This window comes from Heptranchias perlo, chromosome 11 (genome assembly GCF_035084215.1).
Source record: "Heptranchias perlo isolate sHepPer1 chromosome 11, sHepPer1.hap1, whole genome shotgun sequence".
Classification (NCBI taxonomy): domain Eukaryota; kingdom Metazoa; phylum Chordata; class Chondrichthyes; order Hexanchiformes; family Hexanchidae; genus Heptranchias; species Heptranchias perlo.
In genome coordinates, this window is record NC_090335.1 from 71,224,998 (window position 1) to 71,252,990 (window position 27,993).

Consider the following 27,993-nt stretch of genomic DNA (forward strand, 5'->3'; position numbering starts at 1 on the left):
TCAACATTCCCTCCTCAACCAAAACCCACAAATAACAGATTAACTGCTGTCTGTGCGCGACCTTGCTCTGTGCCAACAGGATGTCATAGCTGATTGCAAAGCAACACTTTAAAAGTAAAACAAAAAAAAAATACTGGATGCTGGAAATGTGCAACAAAAACAGAAAATGCTGGAAACACTCAGCAGAGTCGGGCGGCATCTGTGGAGAGAGAAATAGAGTTAACATTCCAGGTTGATGACCTATCATCAGAACGGGATGATGTTGGAGATACTTTTAAAAGTAATTCATGCGCTTTGGGCCATTCTGAGGATGTGAAAGGTGCTACATAAATGCAAGTTTGTTCTTTCCTAGATTGTGCGCTCAAGATAAAGAGATGCTGCAAAGAAGTTTTCCTTCCAAAGAAAATGTGTCTCCTCACCTAAGGAAGGAGATACTTGCCTTAGAGGCAGTGCAACGAAGGTTCACTAGAATAATTCCTGGGGTGAGAGAGTTGTCCTTTGAGGAGAGATTGAGTAGAATGGGCCTATAGTCTCTGGAGTTTAGAAGAATGAGAGGTGATCCCATTGAAACATGTAAGATTCTGAAGGGGGGTTGACAGGGTAGAGGCTGAGAGGCTGTTACCCCCTGGCTGGAGAGTCGAGAACTAGGGGGCAGAGTCGCAGGATAAGGGGTCGGCCATTTAAGACTGAGATGAGGAGGAATTTCTTCACTCATGAGGGTCGTGAATCTCTGGAATTCTCTACCCCAGAGGGCTGCGGATGCTGAGTCGTTGAGTATATTCAAGGCTGAGATGGATAGATTTCTGGACTCTAGGGGAATGAAGGGATATGGGGATCGGGCGGGAAAGTGGAGTTGAGGTCGAGGATCAGCCATGATCTGATTGAATGGCGGGGGAGCCTCGAGGGACCGTATTGCCTACTCCCGCTCCTATTTCTTATGCTCTTATGTTTTGCCCTCAGATTATTACACATTGCCTGTCATCACTGTTGTCAGGGGCCAGTAACAGGAGGCCCTATTGCGTCACAGTGGGGGGGGGGGGGGCAATTGGCCCCGCCCAGTGACTTAACATGCTCAATGGGCGGTCCTAGTGACGTCACACACACACACGCACACGTGAACGTGCTCGTGACGTTGATCCGCCGCGGACGTGGACGCGAACGCGAACGGCGCAGCGGATCGCCGGAGCGGAGGAGGTTGAGGAAGCGGCTGTGTGGTGCGGAGCGGAGCGGAGGGTGCGGGCCGGTGGCGTGGGCGGTTAGTCAGCGGCCTGCTTCTTTCGGCGATCGATTCCGTTTCGTTTATTTGCCCCGTGGATCAGTTGGAGGCGGTCGGTCCTCCCCCGCTCCCGTCACCATGGCTGCTCGCTGCGTGCGTCGGGTTTTGGGTCCGAGTGGCAGTGAGTATCTGACATTCGGTTCCGGCTTCTGTTCTCACCTTGTTTCTGATACTTTAGGGTTTCTATGAAGTTTACCATATATAATGTATACAAAACAATCTATAATATGCAGTATGATCTATAATATGCAATACAATGCAATCTATAATACATACAATATTTCATAATATAAATGGTATATGTACAATACAATCTATAACCTAGACATTATAATCTGTTGTCTTGTATATCATCTATAATATGCAATACGATATATAATATGCAATACAGTGCAATCTATAATACATATTTTTAATACAATTTATAATGTGAAATAGATATAATCTTTATTGTACAATACAATCTATAATATAGACAATATAATCTATAATATACAAGACAACATATTCTTATAATATAAATGCAATCTATAATATATTAAAAACCTTGTGTCTGTGTGCATTTCCTGACAACTTTTTCTATTATAAATTCCCGCGTCCACATTACTGTGCCCGTGTAATGTCATGGTGTCATTTAACCTTCTTGCGCGTGGAGGTACTGCAGTGCTGCCACTGGCAGAAGGGTGTAATTATAGTGTGACAAGTTTACATAGGCAACTCCCATATTAAATGTCAACATATGAATTTAGATAATGGAAGTATAAAAGTAGGGTTAGGGGATGGGACTTAATTGGACCAGGGTGTGCAGATGTAATTTGGTCCCCCCTATTTTAAAATCATACATTCTGGTGCAGTCAGGGGTCCTTTGCTGAGTTGTAGTTAATGTTGGGACAGTGGAGAGAGTATTCTAGCTTGAATCTGTCCCATGTTGTAGCTAACCTGGCAGTGAGAGGAAGCTTTCCCATGCATTTCCCCATAATCATCAGCAAAGTGATGGAAGGTGTCGTCGACAGTGCTGTCAAGCGGTACCAATAACCTGCTCACCGATGCTCAGTTTGGGTTCCGCCAGGACCACTCGGCTCCAGACCTCATTACAGCCTTGGTCCAAACATGGACAAAAGAGCTGAACTCCAGAGGTGAGGTGAGAGTGACTGCCCTTCACGTCAAGACATCAAGGAGCCCTAGTAAAATTGAAGTCAATGGGAATCAGGGGGAAAACTCTCCAGTGGATGGAGTCATACCTAGCACAAAGGAAGATGGTAGTGGTTGTTGGAGGCCAATCATCTCAGCCCCTGGATATTGCTGCAGGAGTTCCTCAGGGCAGTGTCCTTGGCCCAACCATCTTCAGCTGCTTCATCAATGACCTTCCCTCCATCATAAGATCAGAAATGGGGATGTTCGCTGATGATTGCACAGTGTTCAGTTCCATTCGCAACCCCTCAGATATTGAAGCAGTCCATGCCCACATGCAGCAAGTTCTGGACAACATCCAGGCTTGGGCTGATAAGTGGCAAGTAACATTCGCGCCAGACAAGTGCCAGGCAATAACCATCTCCAACAAGTCTAACCACCTCCCCTTGACATTCAACGGCATTACCATCGCCGAATGCCCCACCATCAAAATCCTGGGAGTCACCATTGACCAGAAACTTAACTGGACGAGCGACATAAATACTGTGGCTGCAAGAGCAGATCAGAGGCTGGGTATCCTGTGGCGAGTGACTCACCTCCTGACTCCCCAAAGCCTTTCCACCATCTATTAGGCACAAGTCAGGAGTGTGATGGAATACTCTCCACTTGCCTGGATGAGTGCAGCTCCAACAACACTCAAGAAGCTCGACACCATCCAGGACAAAGCAGCCCGCTTGATTGGCACCCCATCCACCACCCTAAACATTCACTCCCTTCACCACTGGCGCACTGTGGCTGCAGTGTGTACCATCCACAGGATGCACTGCAGCAACTTGCCAAGGCATCTTGAACAGCACCTCCCAAACCCACAACCTCTACCACCTAGAAGGACAAGGGCAGCAGGCACATGGGAACAACACCACCTGCACGTTCCCCTCCAAGTCACACAACATCCCGACTTGGAAATATATCGCCGTTCCTTCGTCGTCGTGGGTCAAAATCCTGGAACTCCCTAACAGCACTGTGGGAGAACCTTCACCACACGGACTGCAGCGGTTCAAGAAGGCGGCTCACCACCACCTTCTCGAGGGCAATTAGGGATGGGCAATAAATGCTGGCCTCGCCAGCGACGCCCACATCCCATGAACGAATTAAAAAAAATTAACCCACGCTGTAGCTGATCTCGAGGGACTTGATGCTGGCATCAACTGCACAAACTTGAGAAAACATTTCATTCTTTGGTGCTGATATTTCTCACCTTGAGCACAAAAAACACACTGGACAATAATTAGCACTGGGTTTGAATTTTACCCTTTCACTGTTTCTCCTTAAGTTGCTTTGACTGCTTAAGCAGCAGTAGAGGAAAACATAACTTTGGTCTGTAGTGGAGTTGCTGCAGAGAAGTGGCAGTTCTCAGGCTGAGCCATGGCGCTAGCAGAGTCCCTCATGGCCCTATGAAGGAGTTTGGATAGAGTAAATAGGGAGAAATTGTTCCCACTAGCAGGAAGGTCGATAACCAGAGGACACAGATTTAAAATAATTGGCAAAACAAATGGGGGAGATGAGGAGACATTTGTTTACTCACTGAGTTGTTCTGATCTGGAATGCGCTGCCTGAAGGGCTGGTGGAAGCAGGTTTAATACTAACTTTCAGAATGGAATTGGATGAATACTTGAACAGGAAAAACATTTGCAGGGCTATGGGGAAAGAGCAGGGGGAGTAGGACTAATTGGATAGCTCTTTCAAAGCACCGGCACAGGCACGATGGGCTGAATGGCCTCCTTCTGTGCTGTAAGATTCTATGAACAGCCTTTTTGTGGTGTTTCCTCGCAGGATTTCTGTCGACGTCTGCAGACTTGCACCCGGCGAGCACCGAGCGTCTTCAGAAGCGCAGCTACCTGTTTGACAAGGAGAAAGAGAGACAGCGAGACCTGGTCCCGCGGATTGAGAAAATCGAAGTTAAAGTCGTTGGAAAGTCCAATCCTGGAACGGTTTTCATCATGAACAAGGGCCTTTCCACTCCCTACAACTGTGCCATGCGTAAGTTGGTGGTTAGTAAATTAGTAAGCAGTTGAAGTTTTGGGAGTGCCCGTAACACTCTGGAGTGTCTAACTCAATACACAGAAAAGCCACTTGGTTGTTCCAGGTCATGTCTCTCTGACCCAGAACCGGCAATTTACAAGCATGTCCCATTTTGCAAACATCCCTCACCAAATGGCAATTAAACTCTGATTGGCCTCAAGACCTATTTAAGCCATTTTCCCACAGGAATTATTTGACTAGCAGCCTTAAGAGAGCTAGCCCCGGTTGGCAGATGAATGTTATAGCTGTGCTTCACAGACCACCCATGAACAATGCTAGTTTTTCTAAAACAGTAGTCCAAATCCCTCGCTTAACTGGTCATTCTTCAAGTGAAAGCTTCGGCAGTGAGTGGCAGTAGCCTAATCGACTGTGGAAGCCATCACCGCTGAAACCAAGCCTGTCCGCACCCCATCACCACCCACGTGTGGTTTTTGGCGGGAATGATTTGTTAACAATCAAGAATAGCGTGACTGTAGCTCCCCTATTTCCACCGTTACTGAGCTCCACTAACAGTGCAAACTAGCGATTGAACCCGGGATCTTCTGGTTTGGCTTTAGTGTCGTACAAGATGGCACTTTTACCCTCTGAGAAATTGGGAGAGCTTGGGGCAGAATTTCCATAGACAGTTCCTTAGTCAGTTGCTCACCAAAAGCTTCTGGGCAACTGAGCAAATGTAGGCTCATTTTGTTTGCCAAGGTGGGTAAATCCAGGGCTTAAAATGGTACTGTACGATATTAATATATTAACAACACGTTTCTATAAAATACTTTCCGCTCCATCACTAAGACTGCCTACTTAAACCTCCGTAACATCGCCCGTCTCCGCCCCTGCCTCAGCTCATCTGCTGCTGAAACCCTCATCTATTCCAATACTGCTGCCCAGCCTCCCATCTTCCACCCTCCATAAACTTAAGCTCACCCAAAACTCTGCTGCTTGTATCCTAATTCGCCACCAAGTCCCATTCACCCATCACCCCTGTGCTCGCTGACCTACATTGGCTCCTGTTCCGGGAATGCCTCGATTTAAAAATTCTCATCTTTGTTTTCAAATCCCTCCATGGCCTCGCCCCTCCCTATCTCTGTAACCTCCTCTAGCCCTTTGTGATCTCTGCTCTCCTCCAATTCTTGTCTCTTATGCATCCCCGATTTTAATCGCTCCTCCATTGGCGGTTGTGCCTTCAGCTGTCTAGGCCCTACGTTCTGGAATTCCCTCCCTAAACCTCTCCGCCTCTCTCTCCTCCTTTTTAAGACGCTCCTTAAAACCTACCTCTTTGACCAAGCTTTTGGTCACCTGTCCTAATATCGCCTTATGTGGCTCGGTGTCAAATTTTGTTTGATAATCGCTCCTGTGAAGCACTTTGGGATGTTTTAACTACGTTAAAGGCGCTATATAAATGCAAGTTATTGTTGTTAATCTCATGGAGGCAATGCGATTGTACACTAATACTGCACAGAGCAATTTTGCTCCCATAGTTTATTTTCCCCCCAATTTGCAATAGTTTGCAGTTATCCATCACTTGCCCACATTCTGGGCTGCTGGAGATGTTTGGCCCAGTGAGACCTACTCCTGAGGTGGGTGAGAGAATAGAGAGATCTCATGAGGGGGGAAAGGGAAGGGAGAAAGTGGGGGGCAATTCACTAGTCAGAGGTACGGAGAGTTATGGGAGGGTGTTGTAGGTTAGCAAGGAGAGGATTGAAGGGTGAGCAAGACTTGGTGTGGGATAGAATATGAGCAGCAGAGTTTTGGATGAGCTGAAGTTTACGGAGGGTGGATGATGGGAGGCTGGCCAGGAGAGCATTGGAATAGTCGAGTCTGAAGGCGATGAAGACAGTGCGAGAGTTTTAGCAACAGATGGGCTGAGGCAGGAGCAGAGCTGGGAGATGCTGCGGAGGTGGAAGTAGGCGGTCTTGACGATGGAGAGGATGTGGAGTCAGAAGCTCAGCTCGGAACCAAGCGAGAAATCTCCCACTGCGCTGGACAATGGAGGAGTGGTGTTGGAGGGAGGATGATGGCAACAGTGTCAAAAGCTGCAGAGAGACAGAGGAGGGCGAGGAGGGAAATCAGACTATTGTCACAGTCACAGAGGATATAATCTGTGACTTTGTTTAGGGCCGTTTCGGTGTTGTGGCCAGGGGTGGAAATCTGATTGGAAAATTCCAAAATGGAGTTGCAGGAAAGATGGGCACAGATTTGGGAGGCGACAACACATTCAAGGATTCTGGAGAGGAAAGGGAAGTTGTAGATGTGGTGGTAGTTTGCAAATACAGAGACGATTGTAAACTTATAACGGGGGTGGTCAGCCTTTTTTGATCCTGTCTGCACCCTTTCTGGTATCGAGCTTTGAATTCGTTGAAGGGGATGAAGCTGAGAACGGATTGTGCAGCACCCAAAAGGGGAAGGTCAGAGGGGGTAGTGAAAACCTGGCAAAATAGGAGAGGGGTCACTCCTGAAGCATTAACCTGTCTCCATTTCAGATGCTGTCAGGCCCTCCTCTGCAATTTTTTTTCCTGATTTTGTTTGATACTAGAGCTGTACAGAGATTGATGCTTTGCCTCTCCCTAGTTCCCTGCTGTATGCCTAGTCCTTGCACCTGCTTTTAAGCAGTTATGTTTACAGTTTCCCCCCTGTGCTCGCTGACCTACATTGGCTCCCAGCCCGGTAACACCTCTTTTTAAAAAAAAAAATTCTCATCCTTGTTTTCAAATCCCTCCATGGCCTCTCCCCCTCCCCATCTCTGTAGTTTCCTCCAGCCCTACAACCCTCTGAGATCTCTGTGCTCCTCCAATTCTGGCCTCTTGTGCATCCCAGATTTTAATCGCTCCACCATTGGCGGCCGTGCCTTCAGCTGTCTAGGTCCTAAGCTCTGGAATTCCCTCCCTAAACCTCTCCACCTCTCTCATCCTTTAAGACGCTCCTTAAAACCTACCTCTTTGACCAAGCTTGTCCTAATATCTCCTTATGTGGCTCGGTGTCAAATTTAGTTCGATAATCGCTCCTGTGAAGCGCATTGGGATGTTTTACTATGTTAAAGGCACTATATAAATGCAAGTTGTTGTTGTTGTTTGTAAAATTGCCTTCAGAAGTATCTGCTGCTCCATTCTGTAATCTCTCCAACCTCCTGTTGTCCCTGTGCACAGACATCAGTGAATGGTGCTTAAAGCGCTCCATACTTGCACTTGTGGATGGGGAAATCTGGGATATGTATAAACCCCTCAACAAATCCTGCGACATCCAGTTCCTCACTTTCAAGGACGAGAACCCGGAAGAAGTTAATAAGGTAAAGGCCCAGCTCTACTGTTCCATTAGGGTGGTGAGGACGGTGATGGGGGGAGGGGGAAGGAGAATTCCTGGCAACTTTATTTTTGCTCTCCTCAACCCAGGGACACAAGTCAATTGTAGCACTTTTATCAGTACCGCCGATCAGATCAGCTCGCTCGACAAGCAGGGATTGAACCTGGGGATCTTCCTGGCTCATTTCCACACTTGGCACTGCTTTTAGGAATGGAGCCATTTGGGGAATCTTTCATTATGCATAAATCAATTGCCAGAGTGATGTTGCCACAAAACCAATGTGTTCACCCTTACTTTCTAGATGTGTTTTGACAGGCGATAACTATGGAGATGGTGAGTGTGGTTCCTTCCCCCCACCCCCCCCGCCAAATCATAATGAACCTGTCAATTGTAATCTGTTTTCTTTAGAGAGAAAATGGGAGCTTAATAAAAAAAAGGCAATAGAAATGTTTTGCCGATAGGCTTCTTGCACGATGCTGTTAATTCATCACATCAAATAACTCTCACTACTGCCACCACCAGGAACAGATCTGTAACTACCACTATAGCCCAAAGTACTGTCTCCATAGACAACCCAAGCCGGGAAGGACAAATCAACATTTGTTTCTCACAGTTGAGGTGGACAAAATATGGGAAATTCGTACACCCATTGTACTCTGCTGAAATCACTTGAATCATCCACTAAACTTTGCCTCTTACAGTGTCACCGCTCACTCTGCACCAAACCCTCACTCTGCATCCTTACATTTGGGCAAAAGCAAAATACTGCGGATGCTGGAAATCTGAAATTAAAAACAGAAAATGCTGGAAATACTCAGCAAGTCAGGCAGCATCTGTGGAGAAACAGAATTAACGTTTGCCTGACTTGCTGAGTATTTCCAGCATTTTCTGTTTTTATTCCTTACATCGGGGAACCGTTTTAAATTCAGACAACTGACTTCTTACGGAGGCACTTTTCTATTTGTTCATTACCCATTTTTCCCCACGCTGGTTATATATGTTCCAATGCTGCACTGTTACATTTACGTGTCTATAATGGCGATCAATGTTGTGAACTTTTCTCTCTGGTTCATCCCGAGCTCTAAATGTGACATCTTGCTCCTCCCTGCATCCTCTCTGTGTTGAAAGCAAGGCTTTTCACGCACCATCAAAAGCAAAATACTGCGGATGCTGGAAATCTGAAATAGAAACAGAAAAAGCTGGAGGAGAAGCTCAGCAAGTGAGGCGGCGTCTGTGGAGAAAGAATCAGAAGACTTTTCGTCAGAACTGGAAGATGTTAACATCTTTTAACATCTACCGGTTCTGACGAAAGGTCTTCGACCTGAAACGTTAACTCTGTTTCTTTCACCACAGATGCTGCCTCACTTGCTGAGCTTCTCCCCCAGCTTTTTCTGTTTTTTTTTTACACACCATCTCCTATTCGTAACTTGTTCCTCCTCAAGATGTTAAAACTGTGGAACTCCTCCCCTCCCTCCGCCTTTTAAAACTTAAGCTTGGTGACACCTAATCACTACTCCCTGATTTATCCGATCTTCCCTCCTGCTGATTTCAACTTTGGTGTTCTGCACTACTGTTATTGCTACCACATCAACAACTTGAATTGAAATAGCGCATTTAATATGAGAATGTTACCAGGGCTCCCAAGCGTTAAATTATGAGGCAAGATTACATAAACTAGCCTTGTATTCCCTGGAATATAGAAGGTGATGAGGTGATTTGATTGAGGTCTTTGGGATTTTGAAAGGAATTGATAGGGTAGATAGAGAGAAACTTTTTCCAATGGTGGGGGAGTCTGGGACAAGGGGACATAACCTTAAAATCAGAGCCAGGCCATTCAGGAGAGAAGTTAGGAGACACTTCTTCACACAAAGGGTGATAGAAGTGTGGAACTCTCTTCCACAAAAAGTAGTAGATGCTAGTTCAATTAATAATTTCAAATCTAAGATAGATAGATTTTTGTTAGCCAAGGGTATTAAAGGATATGAAACCAAGGCGGATAAATAGAATTAGGATACAGATCAGCCATGATTTCACTGAATGACGGAACAGGCTTGAGGCACTGAATGGCCTACCCCTGTTCCTATGTTCCTATATAGAAAAATGCATTAAAGCGCTTTACAGAGGTGTAATCAGAAAATAGATGCCGAGCTATAGAAGGAGATATTGGAGGTGGGGTGGGCAATCAAAGCTTGTCAAAGGTTTTAAGGAGGAGAGGAGGTGGAAAGGCAGAGGAGTTTGGTAGATAAAGGGGAACCAGTGGATGTAATATATTTAGATTTTCAAAAGGCATTCGATACGGTGCCACATAAAAGTTGTTACGCAAGATAAGTGCTCATGGGGTTGGGGGTAATATATTAGCATGGATAGAGGATTGGTTAACGGACAGAAAACAGAGAGTAGGAATAAATAGTCATTTTCAGGTTGGCAGGCTATAACTGGTGGAGTTCCGCAAGGATCAGTGCTTGGGCCTCAGCTATTTACAATCTATATTAATGACTTAAATGAAGGGACTGAGTGTAATGTATCCAAGTTTGCTGACGATACTAAGCTAGGTGGGAAAGTAAGGAGGACACAAAGAGTCTCCAAAGGGATATAGACAAGTTAAGTGAATGGGCAAGAAGGTGGCAGATGGAGTATAATGTGGGGAAATGTGAGGTTATTCACTTTGGTAGGAAGAATAGAAAAACAGAATATTTTTTAATGGTGAGAAACTATTAAATGTTGGTGTTCAGAGAGATTTGTGTGTCCTCGTACAAGAAACACAAAATGTTAGCGTGCAGGTACAGCAAGCAATTAGAAAGGCAAATGGCTGTTGGCCTTTGTTGCATGGGGGTTGGGAGTACAAGAGTAAGGAAGTCTTACTACAATTGTACAGGGCTTTGGTGAGACCTCACCTGGAGTACTGTGTACAGTTTTGGTCTCCTTATCTAAGGAAGGGTATACTTGGCTTAGAGGGGGTGCAATGAAGGTTCACTAGATTAATTCCTGAGATGGGAGGGTTGCCGTATGAGGAGGGGTTGAGTAGAATGGGCCTATACTCTCTGGAGTTTAGAAGAATGAGAGGTGATCTCATTGCAACATATAAGATTCTGAGGGGGCTTGACAGGGTAGATGCTGAGATGTTATTTCCCCTGGCTGGAGAGTCTAGAATCATAGAATCATAGAAGTTTACAACATGGAAACAGGCCCTTCGGCCCAACATGTCCATGTCGCCCAGTTTATACCACTAAGCTAGTCCCAATTGCCTGCACTTGGCCCATATCCCTCTATACCCATCTTACCCATGTAACTGTCCAAATGCTTTTTAAAAGACAAAATTGTACCCGCCTCTACTACTGCCTCTGGCAGCTCGTTCCAGACACTCACCACCCTTTGAGTGAAAAAATTGCCCCTCTGGACCCTTTTGTATCTCTCCCCTCTCACCTTAAATCTATGCCCCCTCGTTATAGACTCCCCTACCTTTGGGAAAAGATTTTGACTATCGACCTTATCTATGCCCCTCATTATTTTATAGACTTCTATAAGATCACCCCGAAACCTCCTACTTTCCAGGGAAAAAAGTCTCAGCCTATCCAACCTCTCCCTATAAGTCAAACCATCAAGTCCCGGTAGCATCCTACTAAATCTTTTCTGCACTCTTTCTAGTTTAATAATATCCTTTCTATAATAGGGTGACCAGAACTGTACACAGTACTCCAAGTGTGGCCTAACTAATGTCTTGTACAACTTCAACAAGACATCCCAACTCCTGTATTCAATGTTCTGACCAATGAAACCAAGCATGCTGAATGCCTTCTTCACCACCCTATCCACCTGTGACTCCACTTTCAAGGAGCTATGAACCTGTACTCCTAGATCTCTTTGTTCTATAACTCTCCCCAACGCCCTACCATTAACGGAGTAGGTCCTGGCCCAATTCGATCTACCAAAATGCATCATCTCACATTTATCGAAATTAAACTCCATCTGCCATTCATCGGCCCACTGGCCCAATTTATCAAGATCCCGTTGCAATCCTAGATAACCTTCTTCACTGTCCACAATGCCACCAATTTTGGTGTCATCTGCAAACTTACTAACCATGCCTCCTAAATTCTCATCCAAATCATTAATATAAATAACAAATAACAGCGGACCCAGCACCGATCCCTGAGGCACACCGCTGGTCACAGGCCTCCAGTTTGAAAAACAACCCTCTACAACCACCCTCTGTCTTCTGCCGTCAATCCAATTTTGTATCCAATTGGCTACCTCACCTTGGATCCCGTGAGATTTAACCTTATGTAACAACCTACAATGCGGTACCTTGTCAAAGGCTTTGCTAAAGTCCATGTAGACCACGTCTACTGCACAGCCCTCATCTATCTTCTTGGTTACCCCTTCAAAAAACTCAATCAAATTTGTGAGACATGATTTTCCTCTCACAAAACCATGCTGACTATTCCTAATCAGTCCCTGCCTCTCCAAATGCCCGTAGATCCTGTCTCTCAGAATACCCTCGAACAACTTACCCACTACAGATGTCAGGCTCACCGGTCTGTAGTTCCCAGGCTTTTCCCTGCCGCCCTTAAACAAAGGCACAACATTTGCTACCCTCCAATCTTCAGGCACCTCACCTGTAGCTGTCGATGATTCAAATATCTCTGCTAGGGGACCCGCAATTTCCTCCCTAACCTCCCATAACGTCCTGGGATACATTTCATCAGGTCCCAGAGATTTATCTACCTTGATGCGTGTTAAGACTTCCAGCACCTCCCTCTCTGTAATATGTACACTCCTCAAGACATCACTATTTATTTCCCCAAGTTCCCTAACATCCATGCCTTTCTCAACCGTAAATACCGATGTGAAATATTCATTTAGGATCTCACCCATCTCTCGTGGTTCTGCACATAGATGACCTTGTTGATCCTTAGGTGGCCCTACTCTCTCCCTAGTTATTCTTTTGCCCTTTATGTATTTGTAGAAGCTCTTTGGATTCTCCTTTGCCTTATCTGCCAAAGCAATCTCATAACCCCTTTTTGCCCTCCTGATTTCTCTCTTAACTCTACTCCGGCAATCTCTATACTCTTCAAGGGATCCACTTGATCCCAGCTGCCTATGCATGTCATATGCCTCCTTCTTCTTTCTGACTAGGGCCTCAATCTCCCGAGTCATCCAAGGTTCCCTACTTCTACCAGCCTTGCCCTTCACTTTATAAGGAATGTGCTTACCCTGAACCCTGGTTAACACACTTTTGAAAGTCTCCCACTTACCAGACGTCCCTTTGCCTGCCAACAGACTCTCCCAATCAACTTCTGAAAGTTCCTCTCTAATACCATCAAAATTGGCCTTTCCCCAATTTAGAATTTTAACTTTTGGGCCAGACCGATCTTTCTCCATAGCTATCTTAAAACTAATGGAATTATGATCACTGGTCCCAAAGTGATCCCTCACTTCTGTCACCTGCCCTTCCTTATTTCCCAAGAGGAGGTCAAGTTTTGCCCCCTCTCTAGTCGGGCCATCCACATACTGAATGAGAAATTCCTCCTGAATACACTCAACAAATTTCTCTCCATCCAAGCCCCTAATGCTATGGCTGTCCCAGTCAATGTTGGGAAAGTTAAAGTCCCCTACTATTACCACCCTATTTTTCTTGCAGCTGTCTGTAATCTCCTTACATATTTGCTCCTCAATTTCATAGAATCATAGAAGTTACAACATGGAAACAGGCCCTTCGGCCCAACATGTCCATGTCGCCCAGTTTATACCACTAAGCTAGTCCCAATTGCCTGCACTTGGCCCATATCCCTCTATACCCATCTTACCCATGTAACTGTCCAAATGCTTTTTAAAAGACAAAATTGTACCCGCCTCTACTACTGCCTCTGGCAGCTCGTTCCAGACACTCACCACCCTTTGAGTGAAAAAATTGCCCCTCTGGACCCTTTTGTATCTCTCCCCTCTCACCTTAAATCTATGCCCCCTCGTTATAGACTCCCCTACCTTTGGGAAAAGATTTTGACTATTCCTGTTGACTATTTGGGGGTCTGTAGTACAATCCTATCAACGTGATCTCTCCCTTCTTATTTTTCAGTTCTACCCATATAGACTCCATGGGGGCATAGTCGCAGGATAAGGGGTTGGCCATTTAAGGCTGAGATGAGGAGGAATTTCTTCACTCGGGGTTGTGAATCTTTGGAATTCTCTACCCCAGAGGGCTCAGTCGTTGAATATGTTCAAGGCTGAGATGGATAAATTTTTGGACTCTAGGGAAAGTGGAGTTGAGGTCGAAGATCAGCAATGATTTTATTGAATGGTGGAGCAGGCTCGAGGGGCCGTATGACCTATTCCTGCTCCTATTTCTTATGTTCTAATGAGTTTAGGGAGGGAATTCCAGAACATGGGGACTAGGCGGCTGAAAGCATGGCTGCCACTGGTGGGGCAAAGGGAGCTGTTCAAGAGGTCAATCAGAAGAACTTTGTTCAGTGGGGTGGGGTTATAGGGTTGGAGGAGGTTATAGATAAAGGGAGAGGAGAGGCCATGGGATTTCCACACAAGGATAAGAATTTTAAATTTGAGGTGTTGTGAGAGCGGGAGCCAGTGTAGATCAACAAGCACTTGGGTGATGGGCAAGTGGGACTTATTGCGAGACAGGATACGGGCTTCAGAGTTTTGGTCGAGCTGAAGTTTATGGAGCATGGAGGATGGGAGGCCGGCCAGGAGAGCATTGGAACAGTTGAGTCTGGTGGTGACAAAGGCATGGATGAGGGTTTCAGTGATAGATTAGCTGTGATCGGGACAGAGGTGGGCGATGTTGTAGAAGTAGGTGGTCTTTGTGATGGAGACGATATGAGATTGGAAGCTCAGCTCAGGGTTGAATAAATCTTCGAGGTTGCAAACAGCCCGAGACAGGGCGATGGAATCGATGGCAAGGGTACAGAGTTTGTTGTGTGGGCCAAAGATGTTGGCTTTGGTCTTTCCAGTATTTAGCGGAGGAAATTGTGGCTCATCCCACACTATGGGTTGAGGCCCTTCATCAAGGCATCTCAATTTAAATAACTCCCAAGTCCTATTCTTAAAAAAAAAAAAATCCCCCTTTTCTTCTATGTGCCTCACTAAGAGGGTGGGTGAATTCTACTACTCCATCTAGGAATTGTGTGAGAAAGCCCTGGGTTAACTCTTCCGCCACCCGCCCCCCCTGCATCTCCTCTCTGCCTCCTCCTTTTGGAGAAACCTCCTGTTAATCAGAGAAAGAGGAAAAAAAAGTCTTGTTTTCGAGTCGTGTCCTATCGTGTTGCTGAAATGTCTCGCTCAATTATTTTTCGAGCAGTGTCCAAGTTGCCCCTTGTTGCTAATTATGGAGCGGCTTTAGCTGGGACTTGAGAGCAAGCAGCTGAAATGTTGGAGCAGGGGGAGATTCTAAAGAGGTAGGGTGAACGCAAGAAAATGGGTTGGAGGGGCTTAAAAGGAACCCAAGAGCCTATTCTTTCTTTTATTTGCGGGGGAGGTGAGTGAAGGTTTTATATTAGCCCTACCCCCCCTCCATTCCAGTCTTGCGTTGTTTGTGAAAATGTTATTTAACGCTCGTTCTGCATTTGTTTTTTAATAGGCTTATTGGCGATCGTGCGCCATGATGATGGGGTATGTCCTTGAGTCAGCGTTTAAAGACGAATATAACATTCAGCTGCTCAGAGCACCGGAAGTACCAGGTACTGTGTATTTTTTTAAGGAAACGGAGCTTAGCACCGTTCTCTCTGTGCACTGCCCTGATTAATCCAACTATCAAACTACCATCCCCTTGGCTTCCAGAGAGTGGTTGGAATGTGGAACTCGCTACCACACAGAGTAGCTGAGGCGGATCGCACAGATGCATTTAAGGGGAAGCTAGATAAGTACGTGAGGGAGAAAACGAATATAAGAGTATGCTGATAGGGTTAGATGAAGTATGGAGGGGGGGAGGCTCGTGTGGAGCATAAACACCGGCATGGACCAGTTGGGCCGATTAGCCTGCTTCTGTGATGTGAATTCCATGTAATTCTTTGATGGGCCAACGGGTAACTGCACAGCCTGATGCGACACCGAGCTGTAGAACAGGAAGATCCCTGGTCTGTTTTGTGTTACCTGCTCTCAGCTGGGATGGTCGTGGGAGCATAAGGTCCCCTGAGCTAACATGGGGGGAAAAAAAAATCAGCTTGGGCTTTTGCTCGCTACCGCGTTTGCCCTGCTGGAAGGGTCATGTGTTGACACTGGGCCAGGACAAGGATTTTGCTTTCTGCGATGCCCCTGGGGTTGAGTAACCCACTCCATATTTGCCGCCCAGGATGCACGTGAACAGTGGTCCTATGGAGGGCTGCTGGTACTTACGGAACCGTGTCCCGGCATAACACCCTGCAGAGTAAGAGAGGCACAGGAGAAATGATAAACCTTCTCCCTTCACTTGCCCCACTCTGTTTGCAGTTCCGGTCATGGTGCTATGGGGAGAAGGGCGGGGTGGGGGAGGGGGGAATGGTGGGAGGAGCCACAATTGAGTCTCCTGGGGAAGACTCAGAAGCATTGACCGTGGTTTGGGAGCAGGCTGACTGAAGGACATGTACGACCTTGGTACGACTCCCTTCCTGTGGGGATGCTCGTGGCCTCCACTCAGAACCCTACTCCAGTTTCCACCGTCCCATTGTACCTGGGAGTCACCAACACCAATGCAGTGGACCTAAAGCAGCTAAGGATTCAAATACCTGATAAAAGGCACTCGCCTCGTCCTCAGTAAAATAATTGACGTGTTTTCCACTTTGTGATTGTTGCGGAGTGTGTGGACACTGTGTAAGGTTTCCTTTCTCTTGTAGTGATTTCTGGAGCGTTCTGTTACGACGTGGTACTGGATGGACGGCTAGATGACTGGACCCCCTCCGTGGTGAGCGTGCTGCTGTTAGTCCCGTCCTTGTGCAGCCATCCTCTGATTTTATTTTGCAAGGTTCCTCCCCCCCCCCCCCCCCCCTCTGTAGGTCTCCCTTCATCCTTCACACCTCAGAATGTGTATTCATTTTGAACCAAGAGAAAGATTACCCTTGAGTGTTGTAAGTTTAGATACTGAGGATAGATATTCTGTAGAGTGGGCCTATATTCTCTGGAGTTTGGAAGAATGAGAGATGATCTCATTGAAACGTATAAAATTCTTAGAGAGCTCGACAGGGTAGATGCTGAGAGGCTGTTTTCCCTGGAGAGTCTAGAACTAGGGGTCATAGTCTCAAGATAAGGGGTCGGCCATTTAGGACTGAGATGAGGAAAAATTTCTTCACTCACAGGGTTGTGAATCTTTGGAATTCTCTACCCCAGAGGGCTGTGGATGCTCAGTCGTTGAGTATATTCCAGACTGAGATTGGCGGATATTCGGACACTAAGGGAATCAAGGGATATGGGGATGACGATCCGGATTCTTTCCCCTCAGTCTGGTTCAGTAAAAACTGAAGTCGAATACATTTTAAAGTTCATTACAACTTTAATAGCAGGTCTTAGTCTGTAGCTTCAATTCAGATTCCTGAGAGAATCCGAACGATTCTAACAGAATAAGGAGACAAAGACAAAGACAAAAACTCATACCTTTATACAGATCGATAGGGGTTGGAACATCATTAACACAAGAGTCAACACCAATCATAAGCCGGGCACAGGTTGCCATGCGAGGTTACATTATTGCCGGCCAATCATAGATCGTCCATGTGCTGACCATGTTGCTGTTAGACATCAAAGGGGATACTTCCTCACCTTCCAACTTGGAATGTTCTTCCCTGTTCCTTCTGTTCCTTATCTCCCAACCTGGAATGTCTTTCAACTTTGGCTAAGCTCGTTACCTATATTGATCTGCCATAAACATGGAGACATTCAGACCAGTCCTTGAATCACATCAAAGACTCTACATTGATAAGACCATGCAAACCTGCTGACTACGCAAACATATGGCCCAGCAGGAGGCCAGGCCACCTGTACCAATCTCAGTTACTAACTAATTAACCCTTTCTAACCATTTTGCATTCTGCTTCTTTGCCACGTAGGCATCTTAATATTTTACCAAAAACTGACCACGTAGGGATTCTCAGGGATAGAGTGGGAAAGTCGACTTGAGGTAGAAGATCAGCCGTGATCTTATTGAATGGCGGAGCAGGCTCGAGGGGCCGTATGGCCTACTCCTGCTCCTATTTCGTATGTTCTTGTACCAGCTGATCTCTCGTGGCATTGCTCACGGTAAGTCAGATGATGGGCTGTTATATAACAACAGGAATGTTGTATCATTTAGTGCACACTATTATTCTGCTAGGAAGGTAAACCTGTGTCTAAGTGGCCTGTCCTTATAAGGCCACAAAACATAATTGCTGCAAATAAACACAAGCCCGAGGTCAGTTAGAGGTTAATTGCCGTTGATGAGGGAAGTTTGCCGATTGCCAGGGTCTGGTAAATTTCCAGCTTCAGGCCAATTTGCAAACTTCCCTCAACAGCATGATACAAGTTTGCCATTTTGAAACCTGTCTCCTGCCATGTCACATCTGCGTGTATATAGACCGAGAGATAGGTCAGTACGGAGCAGATTGAATCTCACAGTCCAGGAGTGAGTTGAACTGACAGGTCAGATATTGCATACCACCTGCGAATAAAATGTTCCATCACAGCAGAGCACAACTAAGCACAGACTGGGGATTGAGCTGGGATCTTCCTGGTCTGTATTTCCTGCGTTTGTAAAGGCAGATCAATGTGAGTCACATTGCAGGTACATAGCTGACCACAGACCCTACCTTCTCCTTCTGTCCTTAAGGTAAAGGACTTAACCTATTTGGAACTGATGGCATCGTAGACCCTGGGTGATGTGGGCTACGGATCAAGTAAAGGATTCTGTATCTGCAAAGTAAATGCAAGGAGCTGGTATCCCTCTCCCTATTTGTACATATGTAAGGAATCTTACAACACCAGGTTATAGTCCAACAGTTTTATTTGAAAATCACAAGCTTTCGGAGCTTACCTCCTTCATCAGGTGAGTGAAGGAGGCTCCGAAAGCTTGTGATTTTCAAATAAAACTGTTGGACTATAACCTGGTGTTGTAAGATTCCTTACATTTGTCCACCCCAGTCCATCACCGGCATCTCCACATCATATTTGTACATAATACACGTAATATTACGGGACCCCGCATGGCCAGCATCTGACTGAAAAGGCAACAGAGCATGCAGGTTGCTCTCCCTTACCAACAACGGTTTTTAGCAGGCAGTGTAAAAGCATCTTTGATTCTTCATCTTGTTAATAAGAAGGCTGCATTTTCCCAGGTGCTGTTTGTTGTTTTATCCACACGGTGTCGCCCTCATCACACTTGAGAAGTGTTACCATTGCAGTAGTGATTCCTCACAGACTGCTGTGAATCTCTGTGATAACAGGCAAAAGCCTCTTTACCATTGCAATACTTGTAATTCATTGCCTTTGGGGCAGAGTGGAGACTTGGCTCTCGGTGGGCTGTAAACTTAACGTTAATGCCTTTAATCTCAAATGGTGATCTCGACTAAAGCCATGGTGCAGACCCCTGTAAAATGACTGAAACCTCTGTTTGTGCCTGGAGAAACTTGAAGATCCAAAGAGCAGCAAAGCTGTAGTCCAAAGGTTTACAAGTCGCTTTACCTGGAGTATTTATCCTCCCTTTTGATTGGGGTTTTCATGCTCGGCTGGAGTTGCGGTCATGCAGCGGGCGTGAGCGACAGTTTATGGGCATAGTTCACGTTGCCTGTGGCTGTGCTCTTTCTGATGTTTTGGAGGGATTGTAAGTATTGGCCTGGAATGCTAACGCACTTCATCGTGGTAGTAGAAATCTGGAATTCTTTTCCTCTAAAAGGCTGTGGATGCTGGGGAACAATTGGAGTTTTCAAGACTGAGGTTGATAGATTTTTATTAGTTAAGGGTATCAGATATGGAGCTAAGGTGGGTAAATGGAGCTGAGGTACAGATCAACCGTGGTCTAATTGAATGGCGCAACAGGCCCGAGGAGTTGAATGGCCCACTCCTGTTCCTATTTGTGGTTTCAGTTGGAATGGGACAGTGAGAATAAGGGAGGATGAGTCACAAAAAGAATGCTTACATGGATATAATAACGTCATCTCGCGTTCTTGAAACATCTCAAAGCACTTCACACAATAAATTACTTTCGGAGTCCAGCAACCGTTATGCAGGCACCGCCAACTGCTCTCGTCCACCTCCAAGTGTTCATTTAGAGTGGCACAGGCACCAGCCTAAGGAATTGCCAGGTCCTCTGTCCGAGGGGATGAGGAGTGGTGCATGATTTGGGGCGGGGGCAGAATCTAAAGGAGGGGAGGATTCATTCCTGGCCACCGTTTTGAGATTTCTCCAAACTCAATATATTTCAGACCCTTACAACCAACAGAGAAAGGGGATTTTTATCCCCTCCGTCTAGCTTGGATTTGAATGCAGATGCCGGAGGTTAGCATGCCGTCCCATTACTGAGTCTCCCTTCAGACCGGGTTTTTAAAAATAATTTTTCACCCTCTTCTTCCTCCTCAATCTCCTGTCCTCCTCTTCTGAAGGCACTGCCCCTCACTAGCAGGCAGTTCCATGGCCCTTGGTGCCAAATGTGCAGGTCAAAAGCGTGGGTCTCAGCAAATTCTTAACTGAGAAGAACGTCACACTAAGCCCAATTCAGCTGTTGGCCCCGATGAGAGCAGCTAAATACAGCAGAGACCAGCAATTGAGGCTGAGGCCTCCTGGTTAATGTGGCTCAGTTCCACATTGGGCAGTGCCTGCCAAGCCGGTGGGGAACTTATCAATTTCTCTTTTTAAGAGTGCCCCAATATGTGCCTAATGGCTTTTATGCACAGGGTTGTTGTAGAATGGAATGGTTTGCCGCAGGCAGAGGCTATTGATTCTTCCCAAGGAAAAGTGGATACATGTTTGCAACAGAGGATGATACAGGGTTATGGGGAGAGAGCAGGGCAGTGGGATTAATTTTGAATTGCTCCAGTGAAGAGCTAGCACAGACACGGTGAGCTGCATGGCCTCTTTCTGTGCTTCAGACTTGCATGAAAGAAAAGGAGAAACTTGCATTTATATAGCGCCTTTCACAACATCAGGACGTCCCAAAGCGCTTTACAGCCAATGAATTACATTTGAAGTGGCCACCGTTGTAATGGTCCTCGTATTGCCTTGTTCTCTTGTGTCTTGGTTAGCACTGTGTGCACACGAGAGGAGAAATCTCTTTAGATACGGTCTGGCCGGTCTCCACCATGGACAGGTTAGGCTAGGATTTATTTACACGTGTGAACCGTGTTCTCACAGACGTGTGTTCCTGCCTGTGTTCTAGGAGAACTTGCACTCTCTCACTAAAGAGGCTCATCGGCTTATTCATAAAGACTTGCCCTTTGAATCGTTGGAGGTGGCACCTAAGGTTGCGATGGAAATGTTTCAGGAGAACAAGTAAGTGTGAGGATTTCTGGAGAAATCCAACCAACTCGGTCAGCTGTTGTTTTGCTTCTAAGACAATGGAAGCACCTCCGTCCTTGCACTCCTGTTGCTGTTTAGTACTGGCCCTCTTCCCTCCCTCCCCTGATTTCTCTCCTCTCCTGAAGGCACTGGCCTTTGCTGGGAGACAGTTCCACAGGCTCCCACTGCCCTCCAGTACCTCGCCCCAGTGACCGTTCTTGGTGTGTGGACCTTGGATGGGGAGTATCGGTGGGCTATTCGACCATGCAGTTAATCACAGAGTAGCCTAATCCTTCCCCTGATATGTGCACACGTACACACGCTCTCACTTTCCATCTGGAGTCACTGAATATATGATCAGGAGTGGGAACCCTGGCTGACTTTTCTATTTTCCCTTCTATACCTCATGGGTTAATTGTAGCACCCCTACTATCAATCCAAGTGTGAATGGCTAAAGTTATTTGCGTTTCGAACCTGGGACTTTTTTGAATGCTGAGTCATACAGCCCATTTAACTCACTAAGTGTCAGAGGAGCTTTAATATTTGTGCTTTCATTGTGAATTTACTTTCCAAAATAGTTTATACCATAGACACGAGGGTGGGCAGGAAGGTGAATAGTCCAGAGGTTGGTTAAGTGCTGCTCTGACCAGCAACTTAAGTTGTACCTTAGTGTCCCACAGGTACTCTGCTTCTACACTAGGGAACAGAATTGGTTTGACTTGTGTATATTTTTAAAATTAAATTTCACTTCCTTGTTTATTAGGGGAAGCTTTTGGCCTGGGCTCATAACTCTATACCCCAGTTGTTCCTCTGTTCTCCCCTCTCCCTCTCTGAAGGTGTTTGGCCTTTGCTTAAGACCCCCTTCTGAACTTCAGTGGTCACCTGTGGAGCTGCTGTTGAGTCAGCAATCTGAGTCCGTCCTCCCCCCTGCCCCCCTGAAGAATGTTGGTGATTCAGTGCGTTTGGGGCTTGTGCACGTTGGGGAATTCTCAATTTCATTTGGGGAATGACAATCTGAAGTATTCCTCTTACCCCCTTGGGGTAGACACTCAGGCACTACCGAGTGCTCAGGGTTCAGAGGGGCACTATCTTCTGCCTGCAGCATGTGACCTATCCCTGATTTAGGGGGGTCAGCGGAGAGAATATGGTAAATAGTGATTGGGATCTGAGCTGATGACTGTTGTGCATTGTGTAGGTATGTTAATATATTCCTGTCTGTAATGGTTTTTATTTAAGTTAATGGTATGCGGTGTGGATTGATGTGTCTATGCTGACCTACATTGGCTCCCAGCCCGGGAATGCCTCGATTTTAAAATTCTCATCCTTGTTTTCAAATCTCTCCATGGCCTCGCCCCTTCCTATCTCTGTAACCTCCTCCTGCCCTACAACCCTCCATGATCTCTGCGCTCCTCCAATTCTGGCCTCTTGCACATTCCCGATTTTCATCGCTCCATCATTGGCAGCCATGCCTTCAGGCCTTATGCTCTGGAATTCCTTCCCTAAACCTCTTTGCCTCTCTCTTCTCTGTCCTCCCTTAAGACGCTCCTTAAAACTTACCCCTTTGACCAAGTCTGTCCTAATACCTCCTTACGTGGCTCGGTGTCAAATTTTGTTTGAAAATCGCTCCTGTGAAGCGCCTTGGGAAATTTTATTATATTAAAGGCGCTATATAAATGCAAGTTGTTGTTGTTTTGTACTTGCGATGGTTATGTGGGTGGTGTGTGTGAGTATATTCACAATACTGAGTATATTCACAGTGATTGTCTCTGTGTACGCTTGACAATGGATATGTGGCGTGCTTGATTTCTGTGTATTTATGATGGCATTATGGGTGTGATTGTGTGTATTTGACAATGTGTATGAGTAAGATTGATGCGTGTGGGTGTATATGCATTGACAATCAGTGTAGAGCGTGCTAACATGTCCACACCTCTTCACAGACACAAGCTGGCTGCGATTGAGGAGCAGGCTTCTCTCCATCCCAATAAGCTAGTAAAGCTGTATAGGTGAGAACTGCTTAAATTGCACTGAGATACTGTCTAACTCGGTACAGTGATCAATCTATTTCAACTCAAATGTGAAATGCATTGCAAGTGAGTGAAAACAATCTTCTGCAGTATTATCATGACAATTTCAGTAAAATATAAGTGAGTGTGAGATGTTTTTTGTAGAAAGTCCTCCTGAAGAGCACCTGGTGTTACAGATTCTGCCCTTCTGATCTTTGGGGGTTGTGTCTAGAGACTAGAATGAAGCACTAGTGGTGGGAGCAACTTGAGGTAATTAATTAAGAGCATCTTGCAGAATTAAAACGGAGTTTTGGATTTGTACATCTTTTTCTGATAAGGGAAGGAAGAGGCAAACAAAAACTCCTTACGTTTCCACAGGCCACCTCAATCCAAAGGCACCTCCCATTCCTCCTCACCTCCCCTTCCTCCGGACCTAATGTGACCTGAGAGGGCCTGGTGTTAACAATCGGTGACAAAAGTGGGCAATGGCTCCATTCTCCTGCACTGACGCTCAACACCATGAGGAGAAGGAAAGTTCACCCCCACAATATAAATATATACAAAAGTGCTTCATTTAAAAAAAAATTATTCTTGGGATGTGGGCATTGCTACCAAAGCCGGCGTTTATTGCCCATCCCTAGTTCCCTTGAGAAGGTGGTGGTGAGCCGCCTTCTTGAACCGCTGCAGTCCGTGTGATGAAGGCGGGAGATGCTGTTGAAGAAGCCTTGGCGACTTGCAGCAATGCATCCTGTAGATGGTACACACTGCAGCCACGATGACCTGTGGCGGAGGGAGTGAAGGTTTAAGTCGGTGAATGGGCTGCTGATCAAGCGGGCTGCTTTGTCCTATCGATGATGTCGAGCTTCTTGAGTGTTGTTGCAGCTGCACTCATCCAGGCAAGTGGAGAGTGTTCCATCACATTCCTGACTTGTGCCTTGTGATTCCCTTTCTCTTGGACTCTTGAACTACGTGGTTCATTGTTTTAGTATCTTAATTATTTAGCCTTTAATTTAGGACCACTGTGTGTCCCAGTGTTGAACTGCTCTGTAGGCTACTGTTTTGGAGACAGCCAGAAGCATCGAATTGGATGATAGAATGCAGTGTGGTCACCAGGATTTCAGTAAAGTGTAATGGTGGGTGTGTGAAATTTTCATCTTGTCTTCACCTGACATTGACCTGAAAAATAGCCAGCGGAACAATTAAAGATTGTCTAACTGGTGGGAAGATTTGAACTAATCACACTAAGGTGAAATAGTGGGAGTGATTTGACGTAACAAATTTAGAGCATCACCCAACAATAAGGAGCTTTGGTCTAAAAGAACATTTTGCTGATAGCATATTGGTAGCAATACACTAAATAAGCCTGGTAACAACACTGCAATGTACTTTGAATGGCGTGACTCTCCTTAACTGTTCTCGCCCTTGCGTTGGAGTGTGAACAGACTGTTCACAGTACAAGTGTGAGCCTCTTGATTGCTGCCTGTCTCTGTAGGTGCGGTGATTTTGTAGATGTCAACGACGGACCACACATTTCCAGGACCAGCATCTGCTCGCAGTATGAGATCACTGCCGCCCACAACCTGAACACAACAACCCAGTCCGGACTGGTCCGTAGATTCCAGGGGATCTCTCTGCCCCTTCATCTGAAGGCAAGCTGACACAAATTGTGGATTATGTATTTGAATCAGTCTTTAAATTCCTTCAATATAAAGGAGAGACCAGCACCTTTATGTAGCCTGTTTATGATGAGGAACAAGACTCCTGCTCTGATGTGATGGCTTGTTTGGTACTCTGTGGTAGCTCTGAGTCATGTAGACTGGAAGGTCCCAGCTTCGATACCTGGAGCTCAATTTTAAAACGGAGCCAGGAAGAGGGCGGGGTGGGGGGTGTCAAATTGAGGACTGGAAACCCATTAGTACGATTTTGACGTAAGGACGTCTTTTTTTTGTCAATTTCCCGTCCGACTGACTGGCCTGATCGATTGAGACCAGCCTGTCAGACGGGAGACTAGCCAGGGAGAGGACGTGTTCAGGTCAGTCTTTGTTTGTATTGATGGGGGGTGGGCATAGGTTGGCACGGGGGTCCTGAGTCATGAGGGGAGGGATCGGGGGTCAGTCATGGGGTGGGGGTGTCGTGATCGGGGGTCAGTCATGGGGTGCGGGGGGGGGGTGTTGTGATAGGGGGTCATCGCGGGGGTCTGCGATCATTGAGGGGGAGGGTTGGGGGAGGATCAAGGGTCGGAAGTGGGAGGGTCGGGGGTTGGAGGATCAGAGTGGGGGGAGGATCGGGGTCGGTGGGGAGGAGCGGGTTGGGGGGGGTGTGGTCCTTGATCGTTGTGGGGGGGTCGGTGCAGGTAGGCTTGTTGGGCCTGGGGCAAGCACTCCTGCTCCTCTGGGCCCACAAGCTGTGCCTTTCTAGGCACCTACCTGTTAGTTTCGGGCCTTCTCGTCTCCGTTCACGAGATGTAAAACAGAAGGCCCGGGAATTCCGGCCCCCCCCAGGTTGAAATCGGGAAGTGCAGAAAAATGGAGGTCCAAAGCCTCCTTGAAAGGTTTTAAGGCCTGACCCGCCTCCTGGGAACGGGTTGGTTTCCCTCCCCGGTGCAAACTGGAAATGGGCAATTTTCAATGCCCCCCGCCCCCAACCCACCCGTTTTTCACTTTGAAAATTGAGCCCCTGGTCTCTACTGATTCAACTGATCTTTACCAGGGCAGCAATTGGGAATTGGCATGAGTGCCCTTGACTAGGGAGAGGTGTAAAATCAGTAATGGCTCATCTGTAAAATGGTGACAGTGTATCACCCAATATTAGCCGCGTGCTGTTGCAGGAGATAAGAGCAGAGGCCAGGCACATCCCCACAAAAGAGTGAGCAAGGAAGGGTCAGTCTCTTGGCCCACTCATGGGCAGCTTGTAGAGCGACAGTGGCAGAGGGCAAGGAGCAGGTAGCTTCCCCGCACAAAGGGTGAACAGCTATAGTGATCAAATCTTGACTGTAAACTGACTGGTTTTCAAACTGCATTTGGTTCATCGTCAGCAATTAACCCTCTGGATATAACGTTCCAGTGTAATTTCCTGGTGAGGCTGCAGGGATTAGAACTTCCCTGATTTAATCCTTCATTGCAGATGTTGCAGTCCGACTGGATACTGCAAAAAAAAATTAATTGATTGCAAACAAAATTTTAAAAAGCCTTCCAAATACATAAGCACGTATTGGCCTGATGGCCTATTCTTGTCCAAGGTACATAATGTGACAACGTAACAGGAGGCAGAGGGTCAGCTGGCAACAGGCCACTCCAGCCCTGCTCTCAGTTTGGCATCACCCGGACTCCTCACTGAGGTTATTTTCCTGTAATTGCTTCTTTAAATCCATCATATTGTCTATTTCCTTTCCCCCTCCTTTCCGAAAGGTGTTGACTCTTCCCATGTATAATTTCATTGGCCTTTGTTGCTGATCTAATACTGTTGCTGAGGTGGCCATTCTTCACGTGTGAGCCTGGGCAGTGAGGGTCAGCAAGGCTATTTGACCAAGGGCAAGCTTCACAGTTTAGCCCAGTCCTGTTCTTGCCCAATCAGCACTCGCTTTTTGATCAGGCCTCACAGGATAGCGATGGGGAGCAGGAATCCTGGTTGATTTTGTTGATAAATTTTCCCCTTCCCCTGGCTCAGGGACGCTGGAGCCAATTGTGACACTCCTACCACCATCCTGGCTGAGATCAGCTCACGCAGTAGAGTTGGGGTCCAAACTGCAGCCTTCCTAGTCTGTGTGGCTCAGTTCCACACAAGGCAATATACTTCCCAACAGAGGCACCAGAGGAGATCTTGTATTTTTAGGTGTCAGCCTTGGCTTAGTGGGCATGGGCAGCACTCTCGCCTCTGAGTCAGAAGGTTGTGGGTTCAAGCCCTATTCCAGAGACTTGAGCACAAAATCTAGGCTGACACTCCAGTGCAGTATTGAGGGAGTGCTGTATTGTCAGAGGTGCTGGTTTTCAGATGAGACGTTAAACCAAGGCCCTAGATGTAAAAGATCCCATGGCGCTATTCAAAGAAGAACAGGGGAGTTCTCCCGGTGTCCTGGCCAACATTTAATTCAAAACAGATCATCTGGCCATTTATCTCATCGGTGTCTGTGGGACAATTAGCTGCTGCATTTGCAACATTATCTGTTAAGCGCTTTGGCTTGTCCTGAGGTTGTGCAAGATGCCATTATAAATGCAAGTTCTATTTTTCTTCTTCTGAAGACCTTATGACTCATCGTTACTTCAGATGAAGAGTTCAGATTGTAATTTAATCCTTCGAGGATGCCTATACAATGGGGCCTGTTGCTCCTCTTCAGTAATAATCGAAAGTAACAATCCAACTCTCTTCCCATCCCTTTCCGTAGACCCTTTTCTCTGTGTGGGGAAGATTAAGGCAGAGATCCCAGAAACTGGTGAGTTGGAAAAGTTCAGTTTCATTTCCATTAATGGTGTGTTAGATTCACCTAGTTGATTTTTTGTTTTTGGTGACTGATTTGTTTTGTGTGCAACTGTGGTGCTATTTGATGTGCTATTGAAAAGAAAATAAAAAGCTTTTTGTTTCCCCTCTTGTTCTGTGTTCTGCAGGTTACAGAAGGCAAAGCTCATACAGAGACAGTGGAAGCAACAGCACCGTAAACAGATGGTGGAGAGAGATGGAGCAGGAAAAATAAGCCAGCTTGTTTTTTAAAAAAAAATTGTAATATAAGTAAATGGATAAATGATGTATGCAGTAAAATATGAAATATTA

General features: G+C 46.3%; 1 protein-coding gene across 1 annotated transcript; it reads left to right on the top strand.

The window, feature by feature from the left end:
* The first annotated feature begins 1,119 nt into the window (after positions 1 to 1,119).
* mrpl39 (mitochondrial ribosomal protein L39) lies at positions 1,120 to 27,993 on the top strand. The gene is made up of 10 exons (XM_067993364.1): positions 1,120 to 1,397; positions 4,241 to 4,447; positions 7,627 to 7,766; positions 15,372 to 15,471; positions 16,603 to 16,670; positions 21,105 to 21,217; positions 23,164 to 23,229; positions 24,722 to 24,878; positions 27,611 to 27,658; positions 27,831 to 27,993. Exons 1-10 carry the CDS (start codon positions 1,355 to 1,357, stop codon positions 27,879 to 27,881), a joined length of 993 nt encoding a protein of 330 aa, XP_067849465.1. The 5' UTR covers positions 1,120 to 1,354; the 3' UTR covers positions 27,882 to 27,993.